Source organism: Anoplolepis gracilipes, chromosome 5 (genome assembly GCF_047496725.1).
Source record: "Anoplolepis gracilipes chromosome 5, ASM4749672v1, whole genome shotgun sequence".
NCBI classification, from domain to species: Eukaryota; Metazoa; Arthropoda; class Insecta; order Hymenoptera; family Formicidae; genus Anoplolepis; species Anoplolepis gracilipes.
In genome coordinates, this window is record NC_132974.1 from 3,369,603 (window position 1) to 3,388,257 (window position 18,655).

Below are 18,655 nucleotides of genomic sequence, written 5' to 3' on the forward strand. Positions count from 1 at the left end.
TTTGAGAGGGGAATTCCGAGTATCGAGGAAGATATTCGCGATCAGGGAATGCTCCAGTCCGTACTCACCCTGTAAATATTTCGAGGTTTCCAACTAGGCTGCATGCGCATAATAATCGAAATTTCCCTATTAGATCGTTGGAATAACGTTGCGAAACTGAGGGCCTCGCGGCCAGCTCAACATTGCCGCATCTGCGCGTTTACATTGCCATTGATTAGAAGTAAATGATTGTTGCGCGAACAATCGTCAATGGCACATGATTCACGATTGCTTCAGCGTAAATTGAATCTCGCCGATAGAATCGTAAGTGCAAATTTTATTCTTAAATGCACGAGTTTCCTACGCTCGCTATGTGATTTGAATCCTTTCAGATGTAAAATCGATTTTCAGACATGCAAAAAACGAAAAAGAAACTGTTCTTTTACTGAATGAAACATTTTGATTTTCTACAGAATGTAATATGTATTCGTGTAGAAAAAAAATCGTTATTAATAAATTATTAATAATTATGAGTTATTATTAATAGTTATTTATTAATAAGAGGATAATGAGTATATACGTTTTTTAAATATGTCTTCCAAAGAGATTGTATACGATAAGTATTTGAGACTAGTCTTATATATTCGAACGTAATAAAAATTCAAAATTGCAATATGCTGTAGTATAATAGATCTCTTTAATATATTTTTTTTCGTTTAAGATAATTTTGCAAAAAAAGAAAATATTAATTACTTATTTTATTGATCAGTAATTCATGATGTGGAGGTCTTTGAATAGAACGGAAATATGTTCGTGCAGAAAATAATTCCTTTTAAGATTTTTCTTTTACATCGTCTGCTTTCTGAAAGACGATTATTCTCTTTTTCGCATTAGTATGGCATTCCGCTATAAATCATGTCGCGCGCGCGATTTCTGTATATCTATATATCAACGCCACCGTTCGTTTCATCGTTCGTCATATCCATTCAGAACTTCTCGCGAATAGTTTGAAACTTTTAGACTTCTTCGGCTATTGACAGAATAACGATATATGTATATAGGTAGCTTCTCTTTCATCTTCTACATTCGACTATATCGATATTTTTATAAATGTATATTCTTATCTTTATAAATTTAACGATTATTTTCACGTTATATTATTTTACTTTGCAACACGTGGAGTGTTATCAAAAATAATTTCATATTATGTACTCAATAAATATCAACAATATTAACTGATGCAATTTACAGTGTTTGGTTCATAATTCATTAACATTTAATATTGTTGTAATATTGTACGTATATGTATATTCAATATACAGTACACAGCCAAATTAAAAAGTATAATTAATATCTTAATTAATATAGAGAAAGAGAAAAGAGAGAGAGAGAGAGATTTCGCTTGCAGTGGAAATTTATCAAAGTCTTTTCAAATCATAAAACTAGGTCATAAAATGCATATTTTTTTGTCGGAATTCGATGGTACTCTCACTGGTATCGAGTTCTGCTTCCGCGTGTACCGTGCGCGCCTATAAATCCGCTTCTGTTTTAAAGCAGTTCTCTCCAGCTTTAATACGATTCCCGAATTTCCTCTGCTCTGTTTCCATTCATTCAAATCCCGAGCCGTGGCGGATTCGCTGAGAAACATCTGCCGCGAACTGATCGGCGTGCGAACATCTCGATGCACGCACGTCGAAACGCGCGAGCATCTCGATCGAGCGTTACCGAGCGCTTCTTCAACGACGTACTGGGATGCAACAGTCGAGCGCATCCCTGAGCCTTCCTTCCTTACTACCTAGCACACACCTAACCGGTGCATGCAGTAGCACAGCCTAGAAATTGGTTTCTGTATTCCCCGGGGAAATCGGGCTCTTGCACATCCGAGGAAGGACTGGCGCGGGGCGAGGTCACGTAAGATAACCGTTGCTAGTATGCGTGTGTCTGTCTTTGCATGAACTGCCTCAACGACAGGCTTTGGTCTTTGATCCTACCGTGAAATATTTCTTGCCTTGTTCTTGCCAATACGTGTTTTCGTCCTAAACCATTCCATTTTAGTTTTGCATCTTCGCGATCGATCGCACAGTTATTGAGTACATTGTATGAAATTGTTTTGATAATGCGATTAAACTATTTGCGGACAAAATCAATTGGTTAAATGCTCTTCATTACTTCTTATGCTTGTGATATTAAAGGAAATTCTAAATGTGCTAGCATCAAAATAATATAAAAGAAAAATCGGGATAATTATTAAATATTAAGTGTACGAATTCAAATATCGTATTATTTATAAAAATAGAGATAGGACCTAAATACGCCTTTCAAGTTTATTAGGTACGACTTATTGTTAGATAATATTTTAGCTGAGCCTTCAGGAAAAGAAAACTTTAAATTATAAATATGTTTTCATAGATAATAAAATATATCATTTTCTAATTATCTGAAATCAATGGTTTTTCGACATTTTTATAAAAAAATAGACCAAGTATTTTGGATCAAGAAAAAAGAATATATAACTAAAAATAACAAAAATGTGTAATCTGATATCGAATTTTAATTTAGAAATTTTTTTAGATTTTATTTAAAAAAATATGTTTGTAAGACAATTTAAAGAATATTTCAATATATGACTGATTTTGACATTTTTATAATTTCGTGATATTATAAAACTTTAAATCTCAAAAACGCTATTTGGAGCGTTTATATTATAACGAAATGAATGAATACAATTGGGATTTGAAATATTGTAGAGAATATAAAAAATAATTTTCAAACAAAAATATATGTATACGAGTATTACAGAATAATATGAGTATTACGGAAAAAAATTGAACTTTGTAAAAATTTATTTAGGCAGCTTTATTTATTCGTACTTGACCGTATTTTATCTAATTTTCAAAAGTGTATTTTCTGCCAAATTTATTTCAGCGTTAATGGAATAAAATGTTTAAATTTCTTTATGTGAGTCACTTAATATAATAACAAGAGTGTAATTTAGGAATAGCCAAATTTATTTCTTATTTTAATCTTATAATATATGTATAAAAAAGGAAGATTAAAATAGTTATTTCAATTTTTGAAACATCAAAATACTTTTTTATTAATCCAAAATTAATATTTTTATCTTAGAGTATGTCGAAATGTCCCTAAATTACTTTGCATTCTGTGGCAAATGGATTAATGACGTCGTGGAATAAGATTATCAAACGAAAGAGCGGCGGATTTGGAACCGACAATCCGGAACATTATAATGACTTGGACGTTATCCATGCAGATTCTTGGGGATCTTTATCAATGGAATACAGCTGGCGCTAACGGGCATTAAACAGCAGCGCATCCTCATTGTCACAATGCGTATCCCCATTCGCTCTGCAAGCAACAACGTGTATATCCGACAATGTAGGTCGTTGTATATCACTCGTGATTTTCCTCAACTCCCGAGCACAAGCTGGAAGCTTACCGTTTCGTTATCTCGTAAAGACGTATGTTTCCTTTACAGTTTGTATCCGAATAACTGATATTGCCATAGCGCGAAAATACATATATCGCGTATACAATATGGGCAGTGCAATCTAGCTCGCAAAGTTCTCATCTCTCCGTTAGGTTATAACGTAGTAAATTATATACAGAAAGATTTGTAGATACGAAATATTGCAACATACATGTTTAAAGTATTTTTATAATTTTGTATTTAAAGTAAAAAATCAACATCCATTTTCTTAAGATTTAATTATTTAAACCAGAAGCAATATTAAATACAATCATTTTTCAGAGCATCATGTCGACACATCCATATTATCATTCGCGTTTCTAAATAAATAAAAAACGAAATTTGAAAACACCACGATATTGGACGTATCAAATTGACACTCGATAAAAAAAATTTAATCGAAAAATTTTGGTGGCATGCTATGTTTTTTTTTATATTTATTCGTCACAATATATTGTAAAATAAGTGTATATTAATTCTTATCTATGGTTGCAGCGATAGGAAACTTCTTCCGTGCTTTCTGCGCTCTCAGTTTCGAGATTAACGAGATTTTTCTTCTGTTGTGAGACATCTCAACAATTACCGGGTTGGATTAATCTTTTCTTTTTTTTTTTCCCGGACAGTGTAACATTTGGAAACGTGTCAGTGGCACGAAAACAGAAATCGTTGTAACGTACTCTGCATTCTCTTCTTTTTCTTTTTTTCCACGATCTTTCTCATAGCCGAGTATGAGGGCGAGATAAATATTGCGTCACCACACCGATCTTTTGCAACGGTATGCGGGCGCATCTGCATCACACGGGCTTGTGTCGTGGATAAAGCGGAGCGATGCGGTCCGATAAGCGCGACGATGCGATGCCCTCCGCTCTGCCACTATATTTCCGCGCGCGTCGCCGCGCTTTTCCTCCACGAGAGAGGCCGCATAACAAGAGAACAAGGTGAAAAACGACCGTATCTCCGGGGGTAAATTGACGGTTTGAGGCGCGACAGAATCGTTATGTTTCCGCGACAGCGCGGAGATTTCTTTTCCCACCCGTGGCCGGAAGCGCGTTTCAGAAATTGGACCTCCCCGCCGACTTTGACAGCGTAGAATATCAATCTTAAGTGGATTTAACTCGTTTCGCGAGATAGCTGCTGCTGTTCTCCGAGTGTTGCAGAAATGAGTGTCTGCCCGAAAGAATTGTTACGAGTCTAGAAAATCGGAAAACCTCGCGTAAGATTGGGAAAATGACAGATTGACTATATTGAAAAAGTAAGGGGATTTATTAAAAATTTTAAAAAAGCTTTTGGATTTTTTAATAGAAATCATTTACCAAGCACTCTCTATTTATTTCAATGTTTCAATGCTATATTAATTACATTTATCATAAGAAATAATATTCGTTTTTTTCATATATATATATATATATATATATATATTATTTTTTTTATTTTGTCGTTATCAATTGAGTTTTCTTTCGTACTCCTTGAAACGTTGTAGCTACGAAGAAAAGCGGAAATGCTGCAACTACGCTCCGTTGCGCAAGGTCGGGGAGAGAGAAGAGTTTATTTATCGGGAAAACCGGAAAAATTCAGGAATTTCTCGAGCCATGTAGCATCCTTGTGAAGCACGTCGCTCATACGGAGAGTTCTCGCTAAAATTTTTACCGCCATCAATATCGCGCGTATGCAGATGTACTTGCATGCGTACATCGTTTTAATATCGTGAGCCTGTCAGCACGATTCATAACCATTTTTTGTGGCTGGTAAAAAGTTGAGTAAGACTCATCGCGTTGTTAAGAATGGATCAGGGCAAATTGCAACGAGAATGCGAGAGAGGGAAAAGAGGGGAAGAGAGAGAAAAAGAGAGAAGGCACAACGGGAAACGAGAGTACGTGTACGAGAAAAGGGAGGAGAGGTTGAGGGTTGGACTTACAACTCGGCCGTTATTACGTGCACGGTTTCTTATTCCCTGCGGAGCGATACGCGTTCCATTTCCATTCAACGAATTTCTTGTCGCGTCGTCCTACGACAGTGAGGTAGGATCGCTAGTAGTTGTCGTTCCGGTACACGTAAAAGCGGCTGCACGAGGGAGCAGTGCATTTTCATGCACTTCGAAACATGTGATAGTGTGGATAATACTGCAATAATATTACCGTTTTCTCAAGAAGCTCACATAAATTGGATATTCGCATTCTTTTATGAGAGTATCGGAACTTTATACATGTTTAGTGTAATAAATATCTGATGTTTGTTTGATAAAACGATGTACCTAATCAATATAATTATTATTGTAATCACATTTCTCGATTTAAATTCATTGCATAAATCTTGCATTGCATTATTTTTTAAATAACTCGAATTTTTTATTATAACGAAACCAATTAGTCTCTTATTGTTAGGAGAAAGTACTTTCAGCATATATTTTCGCTTGTATAAATTTTCACAATTATTTGAAAGGATGTTTATTCAAATAATTTATATATATATATATATATATATATATATATATATATATATATATATACAATATCCGCCAATATGAATAAGAAATGACTAACTGAGATCATTTGCTGAGTTCATGCACAATGGATGGTATCAAATGCGATATTTAAATAGCATACTTTTGATAATAAGCCCGACGATTTCGCGGGAAAAGATATAGTCTCCATTTCCCTCCGAGTTTCTCGTTGCCGCGTGTCCGTTTCAGGAAAATAGCGAACAATACGACTGAGTTAGATTCATACGCGGATAATGAAAATTTCTTGAATGAAGATACTTATCTGCTTATTATAACGACGATTTCGTACGGTTGAGCGCACTTGAATTTCCGCTACTTCCCAGTAATCGCGTACACAATAAATGTTCTTCTCTAGTAGGAATTCTTCAATGTCATATCCCTCGTGTTAACATTTTATCGTATCACTCTCCACTTTTCCTATTTTCATTTCCATATCGCTGCTATTTAGCAGAAACCATTTAACCGAACATTCACTTTGTTTTCATTATCTTGCTGCTTATCTTTAGATAACTATAATGAATTTTTTTTTCAAGGTTTAAATTTTATAATAATGTCAATAATCAGTTTGCTCTGTTATTAAATGTATTTTGTTATACAGTTCACATAAGCTATTTAATATTATGTTAGATGACATTGTTAAAAAAAAAAAGATTTTTTAATAAATTATAAAGAGGATAAAGTTTCTCATAATCATTATCGCCTCATTTTCGTTACAACAGCTCGCGCGGCCATTAGTAAATTGAGGATAATAGAAAGCAAATAATAAAAAAAAAATCTCGACGAAAGTTTTATGCAGATTGCAACTTGTCGCCGGAAATAATGGGCATAAAGAAAATCTCGCGGGGTAAGCAGAAATAGTGAGTGCAAGCCGCGAAGAAAGCGTCGGGGAAAATATTTTAACTCGGCTTTCGGCCTTGGCATGACAGATCATATTCAGGCGTGGTAATCTACTTACGTCATAGCTAGAAAATTCTCCTTTCCCAGGCGGTCCCGGCGGACCCTGTGCGCCCTTTTCACCGGGAATTCCATCGCGACCCGGTTCGCCCTTCTGACCTTGGGGACCTTCCGGCCCCGGTATTCCAATATCACCCTTGTCACCTTTCACCCCGGACGGACCGGGCAGCCCTCTTTCCCCTGGTTGTCCTGCAACACCCTGAAGTCATAACGTTAGACCTTGTAATTAAGCACAACGATATGACATATCCCCAAAGAATTAAAGCGCCAGAGATTGATATAAATATGTAGTTTTAAACCGAAACGATTGATGACATTTAATGCGAAAAGACAGAAAAGAAAAAATTTGAGAAATTCTAGAATTCAAGTATAATAAATATAATTTATACTAATCTTATAATATTAATAATCATTCCACTACTACTAGTTTGTTTTTTATGAGGTAGAGATATAATATATTATATTTTAATTTTGTTATACAATTGTTAGAATAAAAACATATAAATGGCTATATCATTTTCTAGCTCTTTGATTAATAATATTCCGGAATATATGTAGAACACAAAAATCGCTACCGTGAGACCCATCAAGCCTTGCTTGCCCTCCGATCCCGCCACTCCTGGCTCACCCTTCGGTCCTTGTATCATCTTCGGCATCGTAAAGGAAGACATTAAGGCCGTAGCGTTACAGATGCAAGTGCCAGGGTCTCCTTTCTGACCAGGTGGTCCCTGTGGTATCTTCATTAGCCAATCCTTTAAAAAGATCAATATTAAAAATTATATTTAAAATTATTTAAATTTAAAATAAAATTTAAAATTATTACATTTTCTCAGTAATTTATGAAAATTATCATTATAATTTATAATTTTATTTAAGCAAATCAATGAACAATATGCAGTATATATTAACAATAATATTTATAATTATATGTACATATAATTGTTACTTATGAGTATCATAAAATAAATTATTTTTGTGTTATAGTAATATAAATAATAATAATAAAAATATATTAATATATTACAAACAAAAAATAATATATTAAATTATTATCAGTAGTAATATTTTATATAATAATCTGACTCAAGTAGTAAATCAACTTAAATAGTAAAACGGAAAGTAACATTAACAATTACGCTTTTATATTTCTTATTCTTCTTTTTAGTTTAACTTTTACGCAACTTGTCATTAATTTCTTACACGGCGATATAATCAAATTTTAATGGTGTCTAGTAGCGAGTAAATATACATATACTGTATACTAAAATAACGGCGGAAGATAGTAAATACCGTGAAAGCGGTTTTGGTTGTAATCAGTGTTACATGCGACAGGCACTGGTTCTCTAGCGTCGATGCTAAATTGACTCATGCGAATAACAAGATAAATGAGTGATCCCGGATTCAGGCGTATTCAGGCTGCCTTCAATATCGTGTCTGGCGCTTGGATAGTTGCGGATGCGATCGCGGTTCCTACAGTTAATTTAACGAGATGTCTATACCCCACTATATTAGGAAATAATATTTCCTCTATTAAGAAACTTTCATAAGTAATCAATATTGCTATATACGCGAGGAATGCATTGAGATAAAATATAGTCTAATAGATATATTATTTCGTACACAGATCTATACATTTTGAAATAAGATAAAATATATAATTTACTTCTTATTTTTTAGTCAATAACATACACATATATGTAAATCTTTTTGTATTATAAAATATTTATTGCCATATGTCATTAGCATCTTTTCTGTTCTTTGAAATAAAGATGTTTATGAACTTATAAACTCAGTATATCAAAATAGATGGTCACTACGATGAAAAAAAAACATATCTTTCATCAATTAGATTAACTTTTTAATATAAGTGCAATTATCATTATGAGTTTAATCGGTTATTTAATTTCTATTAATTATTCAAATATATCGGTTTAGAAATTATTGAAAAAAGCAATAAAAAATAATCGAAATAAGAAGTAATTATAATAATTTTTGTGATCACTTATATTTTAATTAACTTATAAAGAAGTCTTGAGTAATGCACTTACCTCATCGCGACCAGGCGGGCCTGGAGGGCCTGGAGGCCCTCTGACGCTCTCCCCTTTATCCCCTTTGTCACCTTTTTCACCTTTTGGACCTTTATCTGAAAAAAAAGGAACGAATATGTCCGTAAGTCCGCGCAACTTCGTCACTCTCTACTTTGACACGCCGGGATGATTTATGCGCGCGAAAAGTAGATTAAAAAAGTTTACTTCATATTTTATCATCGTTTCTTCGACGCGATACCTCCAAAGTTGACGGTGCCCATCGACATAGCTATGGCGAAATTAATAAACGATTTTTAACGCGCCACCCCATCTTTACTAGGAATATCAGATTTAGAAAAAAAAGAGGAAACATTGATGTTCTCGTGCATTGAAGAACTCTTAGATTATCTCAAAACATCATTACGATACATTATTATTTGATGAGTTTGAATCGATAGTTTATACTTGCAATAGATTGGAAAAATATCGTGAATATGATAATGATAAAAAAATCGATACAAAACTTTTTACTTTAATTAAAAGAAAAATTAAAATATAATAATAAATAAGATAGATTTAATTCCTTGTTATGCTAAGTGTGACAAGGAATAAAAAAAAATAGAAATATCGAATAAGTAATATCAATCATTTGACTTAAAAAATATTGGTGCAAATAATCTTAATTAATTTAGTTCAATTCAAACAAAGCATGGATAATTTCGTAAATCGATTATTTTTTCTATATCTTTAATATTTAGACAAACCAAAGAATATTAACTAGGACGTTTTATTTACGATGATATTATTGCGATTAATGTTTGATAGTCTTACTCACAATCTGGATTCGGAGGCGGGGGCGTGATGAATGGCGGTGGGTTACTCTCCTCGCTTTTGTCTTCGTCCGCATCTCGACTGATCTGAAAATGTATTATAAGCAATGCCGATAAGATCGAATTATGTTATCCTGTCAGCGATACATAGGACGATTATCGAAGTCGTCATCGTCGATTGTCAATTCGAGACTTGATGCAGGCGTGCGAATAACAAATACAGCAGGGATATTATTTACAGCATTTGGTTACGACAAAGATGATAAAACAACGCGGCTGGTTTATCGATCGTTTGCTGATTAGTTATTTTATATGCAAATTACAAGTATGTATATTGTGTGAACCACAATGTTGATGCGACACGCGGCAATGTGTCGACTGTTTTTGATTAGCTTCGCGAAAGGGCACCAAATATTTACGTTGTGTTTGTATAACATCATTGAAATTCATGAAACAACGTTAACGAAAACTTTCGTAGTGTTCTGACAAGAAACGAGAATAAAGATTGGCCTGAAATGAATCTGTAATTATGTACAAATGATGAAATTCAAAAACTCCCCCTCCCCTCCCCCTCACACACATATACACCCAACAAAACGTAAAAAAGCATAATATATGTTTGAGTAAGAAATAAGTAAAGTATTATTAATATGACGTATACATGTGAGACGAGACAATCTTACAAACGATATCTTGCTCTTACGTTTCATCGTCCCGATCCGGATCTTGTCATGGCCTGCTGTCGCAAATTATTAGCTAGTAGTATAAATGATCGCATGCGCCAGTTGTGAACAATGCAATGCCCAAGTAAAGTTCTCTAGACGTGATACCGGACCTGTCTTGTACGTTAAAAGCGAATAATACATCAAGCAGTGACGGTGATTAATGAACTTCCAAGCCAATCAGGCAGTATGGTTAGCACACATGACACCAGCCCTAAGTATTTTCCGATAATTATCGGTAACGACGGCGCTTTATCGGGCTGAGTCGACGTTCGGTTAGGATTTTTCACCGATCGAACGCGTTCTTGCATTATTACAAAAAATATCATTCCCCACTTCAAGAAATCTGTTACAATTCGTTCAAATTCGTCGAAATTACAATTTTGGATTTCTGAAATTTTTTTATATCTGATATGTAATATTAATATTATAAAAGAAATATATAATATTACAGAGAAGATAAATTAGATTAGGAATATTTAATGCGCAAGATTGAAATTAATATGGTTTAATGAGATCCTAAAATATTTTATTTTCTGTGCGTTTACATAGCTTTTACAATTTATTCAATAAGCTTTAAAATTGACTCCTTGCATAGTAAAATTAATTGTCTACTAATTAATTATTTAAAAAATTTAAAATTATTTTATACACAGTTGGAAAATTTGTATTTTCTTGTTAAAAATTTTACTGGTTAAAATTTTTATGTTAAAATTTAACACATTTACTTATTAATTTAACATAAAACTGTTCTGTTAATTCAAGTCAATTGTTAAATTATTAAAATAACTAAAAAAGAGTGTAAAAATAACACAATGTGCATGTATTTTTAATTTTACATTATAAATATGTTTCGAATTATTAGTGACAGAATTTATTTGTTAAAATTTACAGAAAAAAATGTTGAGTTTATTCTATAAGAGTGACTGTTAATATTGTCACTTCTCAACGTGATCTTGACGTATCTGGACGTGTACTTCGCATAATGCCAGTGTATCGAAAAATTATTGCAAAAATCTGCTTTGTTTTAAAAAGTATGTATATTATTATTAATTATTGTTATATTTTAACGAAATACTGAACCTGTTTACGCGTACACAAAATTAAAAAAAGAATTAAACTATTATATACATACGCAGAATAAAATTGTAATTTATATGTAGAACATTGCTATAAAACTTAATTTTTATATTTGATTTGTAGTATTATATAATATCTATATAATATTTAATTTTAGCCATAAAATTAAATATTAGATACTATATAATACTTTTTTTTTTTAATTTTGTGTACGCGTACAACATGTTTAGTACTTCGTTAAAATATAACAATAATTAATAATAATATATATACTTTTTAAAACAAAGCAGATTTTTGCAATGTTAATGTAACATATATAACGTGTTATATTAACATAATTATAATGTTAATGTAACATATATATATTACATGTTACTTTAACATTATTTACTCATTAAATTTTCACACAAAAATTATGTCAAACTATGAAATTTACATTTATTTTTATGTTAAAATATAACATAATATTAATGTTACTATTTAACATATGCCTAATATGTTAAATAAACAGAAAAATTTCTGTGGACCGTTTGGGACATGCGATTTGTGTTAAATTTAACACAAATTTTCCAACTGTGTAGATAAAATTATTTATAAAACTTAAAACGCAATATATGGTTTTAAGTCAGTCATACAAATAAAAAAATTTGATTATAATTTGTGTCATCTATATGCACTTGTATATATATATATATATATATATATATATATATATATATAATTCGTAAATACTTGGAATTTGGAATGAATACGTAGATATGAAAGCATTTAAGACAATACTTATTTAATATCTTTATTAAGTAAATTACAATGTTATTCATTTTTAGAGTGCTCAATTCGATTTTTTTTTTAAATAGAATTATTTGCAGTCACTCATTGTATTACGAATGCACAAATAGGTCAATATTTTTTCAATCTATTATTTCTTGCCAATACTTTTTTTCGACACAATCCAATATTTTTCTAAAATGATTTAATGAAAGAAAACTTCTCATAGCGGATCGTATTTTTCGTTACAATAAAGATTTTGATTTTTTTGAATGCGGATTTTGTAACATTTTTTTTAACAGCCCCGTTGCGTATTCAAACGTCACCAATACGCGTGCGTACGAACAAAAAATACATTTGTCGCATCTGTTGCAATTGCAATTGCAATCACACGTAGGATCGAATAAAACAAAAGGAGTACTCTCAGCATCGGTATGTAGCTTACATTTATTGCAAACGGATTCGCTTATTTCACGTTGCGGTGGATTTATAATGTCGCATTTAAATAAATACCATTTATTGTTTAAGGACATAATACAGTTATTTACGATTACAATGTGCATTTGAGAATATAATATCATATAACGAGAATTTAGAAAATAAAATAATAATACTGCAGCAACACACGGTATATATTATAATGGAAAGTTACATAATAACATAATATTTCTTGTTATTATTTTAATACAAGTGTTGCACAAAGAAAACACTCCGAAAAGCTACGATTAATCGATTGTTGTTACTTTACCGTTTGTCCGATTCCGTCATATATATAGCCTTACACAATAATAATCCGTAATTCTTATGTTATTTCAAACTCCTACGGCCACGCGAAATTTACAGTGCACGATCAGCGTAACTTGAATAATTATGTATTTTGACTTATATACATACACAGACAGAAAGTTACATATATCGCAAACCGAGGAAAACGTGCGCGCTGGGAATTTGAGTGGGGTTTCAGTTTCAGCGAATGAAGTTTTAGCTGCAAACGCTCGTCATGTTTAATTCGTGCTTTTTTTCCATATACGTTCAGGATGGTGGAATTACTCGACATTCACATACACACATACACGCATACAGTAAAGTAACACACACCTGCCGTATGATCATAGTACACGTAGCTCTGTAACGATACGTTGCTACGGGCGTATCATCGAAATCGTTCACCCGGTATACACTTGATCAGCCCTCCTAAGCACGACCACGTCTTTGCATTTCGGCACCAAACCGTACCGCACATTCTCGAAGCTTTTCGTAGAGTGCGGGATTTTACAGGTGAAATAAATTCCGCTCTTTCTCCCGCGTGCGAGAAAAACCTTGCGCCACAACTTCCTCTGAATTTTCAAGCGCAAAGAAGGTAGGATTTCTCGCCAAGGATTCGTGATAATGTGTTGGGATTGTTAGTATAAGAATATATGCACTATTATTTGGTCAATATATCTATGCGATAGAACAGATTAAAGGTCAAATCAGAATTGACTCAAGGAGTTAATTGTTTATTTATTGTTAGGAATTTATTGTTACGTAAAAATGGGTATATATTTGATTATGATAAATCAGTTAATTAATATCATTTTTTTCATACCTCCAACCTATATAATTAATGGAAAATTCTCAACTCGAAACAACATCATATATCATCTTTAAATAAAAGAAATAACTCTTGATATCAAATGTATATTTATCGTGATAATGAGATATTAATAGGTAGTTGTGAATGTATTTTAAATACAAATACATTGTTGAAAATAATTATTTAAATAGTCTTATTTAAATAAAATATTATTTAAAAATTTATTCTCCCGTGAGAATAATAATTACACAAATATATATACATATAATATTTATTTATAAAACACAAAAGTTAAAATTATTATTTGAAATAATAATTTGAAAAGAGTTATCAAAAGCACTATTATTTGACATAATAAATAATGAATAGAATGTATTTATCTTTTAACAACTGTCAATTTTTTTAATAAAGAGAGGAACCAATATCACTTTTAAGAAAATCAGAACGGAAATGAAAATTGAATTAGTAAGCTAATACGATTTTGAATTATTAAAATAAGCTATTAAATTAAATTGAATCATAAAATGAACTGCAGGTTAATAGTTATATGTCGTTTATAAAACCGATGTAATTGCTTTATTTCTTGCTGCCATATCGTAGATTCAATATTGCAACGCACTTGGAAAAGAGAGATGTCAGTAAAAGCATATTAAAAATTTTGCAGCATGCAGAGCAAAGTGGAAAAATACCGACAACCATTTCCGGTGGACGGAAAGACGTATATCCAGTATATGCGAATCGGATTGACTTAATGACTTTAGTAAACGATAAAAGCGTTGGGAACTGGGTCGAAGGCGAAGATATGTTCATCAAAATACTATTGGCTCGGTACCAGATCGCCGATCGTTGTAACGGAAACTCGCGCTTCAACCTCCGAAATGGCAGGATATATATATATATATATAACGCACATGTAGTGGATCGTCAATTTATTACGAAATTTAATGGGAAAAGGGAGAGTTCTCGTCTCTATGCGACGCATTAAACGCATCGCTGCGGCTTACCGGAAGTTAGCCTGTTGAGCTGTGCGTGTAATTTACTTCCAGAAGTATACCGGATAGAATTCTTCTTACGCACATGTATTTCATTTACATACTCATAATGTGAATTTTGCATGATTTTCGATCGGCATTAATAGAAAGAAGTAATTGATTTTCAAAAATCACTGTTAAAAACGATCGATTCGATTAGTGCTACAAACTGATTTTCCTGGAGATTTTTCGAAAAAGTTTCTGGACATTAAGTTTTCATTTAATTAAAAAAATTAATGTAATATGCATGCGGTTTAAATTATAAATCGAGCAATCGAATTTGTTCATTTTATAATGCTCTTAATTCAGAATTATTTATTTTATAAAAGCACTCCGCAGATTTACTGCGATACTCGCGATATATTGAAGCATATTTCTTTTGAAGGTAAACTTAATGGCTTGACTTAATTTATATCCGTACTGTTTCTAAAGCATGCCGAAATTTCATTCGGATTACGGCCAACTTCGTAATGACTGCGGATGGATGGCAAAGATAGAACGGCGACAAGACATTTCGGGTAAGCAAAGTTGCCAATGCGAAATTCTAACAGAATTTTAGAGAGATTAACCTCTTGGTATTTACGAGATTATCCGCGTAACCTAATTTCTCGTTTCTCTTTCTCCCTTCCCTTCTCTACTTTCTTATAATGGCCGACAGCTTTTAAGAAAGTTCTCATTAAAACTTTGGTCCATTATAAGGATTAGTTAATTTGGAGAATATATACTGTAATGTTATCAGCGAATCTGTGAAATCAATAATCTATAAATTGAACAGAAATTATAGCAATTTTATATATACACACACACACACGTGTTTGAGATACTTATCGTATTACAATAATTACCGGGTAAAAAAAATTGAATTTGATAGAGATTCTTTACGAACCTCGTGATACATAGTATAGTTATTTTAATTTAATAAAATAAAGTCAGAATTCTAAGTAATAAAATTAAATTATAATTAATGTGCTTTAAAGCAAAAAAATTTATACTTGTGTGTGTTTCTATAACATCTCATTTTTATCATGTTATCATAACATCTGTCTTTAATGTAAGAAGTATTTTTTTGCGCAAATTAAAGTGAAATATCTTATGCATCGATATATAAATGGTCTATGCAACTTTACAATAATAAAATTATAGTAGAACGAACATCATTCTCTTTTAGCGTAACTAAAATAACTTAAGAAATAAAATAAATAAAAAAAATATGTATTATTTAACCTGCGTTAAAAGAGAACAATGTTCTATTATAATTTTCTTATTGTAAAGTTGTTGCATAGATAGAGTATAAAACCATAATAAATATTATAGTAAAAGAACATTCTTTTTTAATGTAGCTAAAATAATACACACACACACTATATATATATATATATATATATATATATATATATATATATATATTTAGTTGCACTAAAGAGAACAATGTTTTTTTTTTTTACTATAATTTTATTATTAATTTAATGAAATAAATATATATGTATCAGGTTTTTCTTTAAGTAGTATTTACGTAAAAAATAAGTGAAAAATTAAAAAAGATGAAATATAATTTGTCTTTATGACGCATATAAAATATATTTGCGATTAGAGAATCCCCAGGCATGTTTATATATTAAATACCGCTTCCCCGTCAAATGATTATTTTTATGGTGACGTTTCATGCGGATTTTTAATCTGGTTAGTAAATTGTCCAAGCTTCATATCAACGCTTATAGTTAGTGATCTAGTAATATAATGTATAAAAAATAATTAGTGTGTATAGTGTCAATGTAACGTCACAATTTAGCAGAGCCGGAACGCAATTTGCGGCGGGCTCACGTCTACCTTATTTAAATCAGCGTTGCCAGAACCATCGAACAAGTTGAGATCGTAATCACCAGAGCCGAGCTCTTCATCTGCTGAAAACTATAAAAACATATGGCATTAATGAATGAATACCGATAAATTGTAAATCCCTATTGGAGAGCGATGTGAAACATGGTTTCCTTAAACGAGATTGATATAATAAACATAAAAATAAAAAACACAAACAACAACAAAGAATCTAAAAAAAAGTTTATTTAAGTTTACTATATCATAAACGTTTATAATAATAAAATATTTCGTAGCAGCATTGCTTTTAGCTGGTTTTCTACTTTATTAGAGAGAGAGAGAGAGAGAGAGAGAGAGAGAGAGAGAGAGAGAGAGAGAGAGAGAGAAAGAGCTATAAGAGTATTCGAAATATGCACTGGAAATATTATATAATATGAATACTCGATACGTGAAGGAAATTATTTTAATTAATCGCATATGTATGTGTGTGTGAAATAATTTATCGCCCACCTTTTTCAAATAGGTTCACATTCATGCTACAATAATGGCAAAGAAAAAAAAAACAAATAATTATTAACAAATTAGAATAGTTTGTCTAATAATGTGTTTAATCTTAATCTCGTGTAAAATTTTATTTGAAACTGATGATATTACGATATTATAATAGAATATCGTCAAAACAAAACTAAAATATTTTTTAGTATTATATGTACGCATTCATTATTTTATATATCTATTGAATGTTTAAATTACATTCATCGCACATACATATGCACACACACACGCGCACGCGCGATAAATTATTTCACACACACACACACACATACACACACACACACACACACACAACATATAACGGGATACTCGATTTATAATCATTTACCATGAAATGGATATGGTAACATATCGTGGGTATTGCCAGTATAACTCGTGTTGATTCGAAAATCTGTAATTTCGCTTAACAGTGTGTCAATATATGAATAAACATTTTAATAGTGTGTAGTAAGAATATAAATATTTTATATATGATATTATATTTATTATTGCCGTCAACAAATATTAAATGCGCGCAATTAGTAACATAATTTGATTTTAATCAAATTAGATTCATCTTATTTTCTATAGGGTAGCGTTACATATGTGTTTAGTACATATTAGAATTCTGTATCCTTCAATAATTCCAGGATTTCATGTACCAATCAGTTGCAGTCTATATATATCGGACTACAGAATGAGCAGATACATAAATATACTCGTCTATCAAACTTGATACTCGTATCGAAGTTTCAGAGAAAGCTACATATTGAGTCAATCGGTTTATTACATAATACTAGCATTTGACTGGCAATTAATTTCTTTCAACAAGATAGCATATATTAATTGATTTCTACAGTTTTCGATAAACTTTAATCATACTTAAGAAATAGAATTTATTTAACCTTAGTTTTTTCTATCGATGATTGCCACACATCTGAACATCATATACGTTAGTAATCTCATATCATTTTTTTGGATACTTCCTCTGCTAGTGCTCGTTGATTTGTGCTTAAATGTCGGAATTTTCCTAAAATTTCTCGGAACTGGTATCGAATAAACGTATCTTCGAGAGCGAAGCACTTGAAGGAAAGAGCACTCGACCTCGATCACAGACAAACCCAAAATATTCGGGATGATATAGAGGGATAAAATATCGCTGCATTTGTGCAGTGAATATTTCACGATAACTGGTATGGATTAGAACTCAAGTACGAGAGTATTAGTCATACAATATGCTGATTCTTTGAGAAAGCTGCTTATCATATTTGCGTAACAAAAGATGTTGTATACACAATTTTCTAGAATTAGTAGAAAGTAAACGTAGCATTATCCATGATAAAATTTAAAGT

General features: G+C 31.7%; 1 protein-coding gene across 6 annotated transcripts in view; it reads right to left on the minus strand.

Moving 5' to 3' along the window:
- The window catches only part of Mp (collagen XV/XVIII-type protein multiplexin), a 231,610-nt gene that overhangs the window by 6,530 nt on the left and 206,425 nt on the right, over positions 1–18,655 (minus strand). For 3 of the 6 annotated variants that reach the window (XM_072892640.1, XM_072892638.1, XM_072892637.1), the window contains exons 6-11: positions 16,782–16,862; positions 9,783–9,864; positions 8,969–9,063; positions 7,496–7,672; positions 6,922–7,119; positions 69–98 (exon numbers count right to left, since the gene is read on the minus strand). In XM_072892640.1, the coding sequence (XP_072748741.1) occupies positions 69–98; positions 6,922–7,119; positions 7,496–7,672; positions 8,969–9,063; positions 9,783–9,864; positions 16,782–16,862 (663 nt within the window). The remainder of the gene's footprint in view (positions 1–68; positions 99–6,921; positions 7,120–7,495; positions 7,673–8,968; positions 9,064–9,782; positions 9,865–16,781; positions 16,863–18,655) is intronic. The other 3 variants (XM_072892641.1, XM_072892642.1, XM_072892639.1) reach the window with 2 other exon arrangements.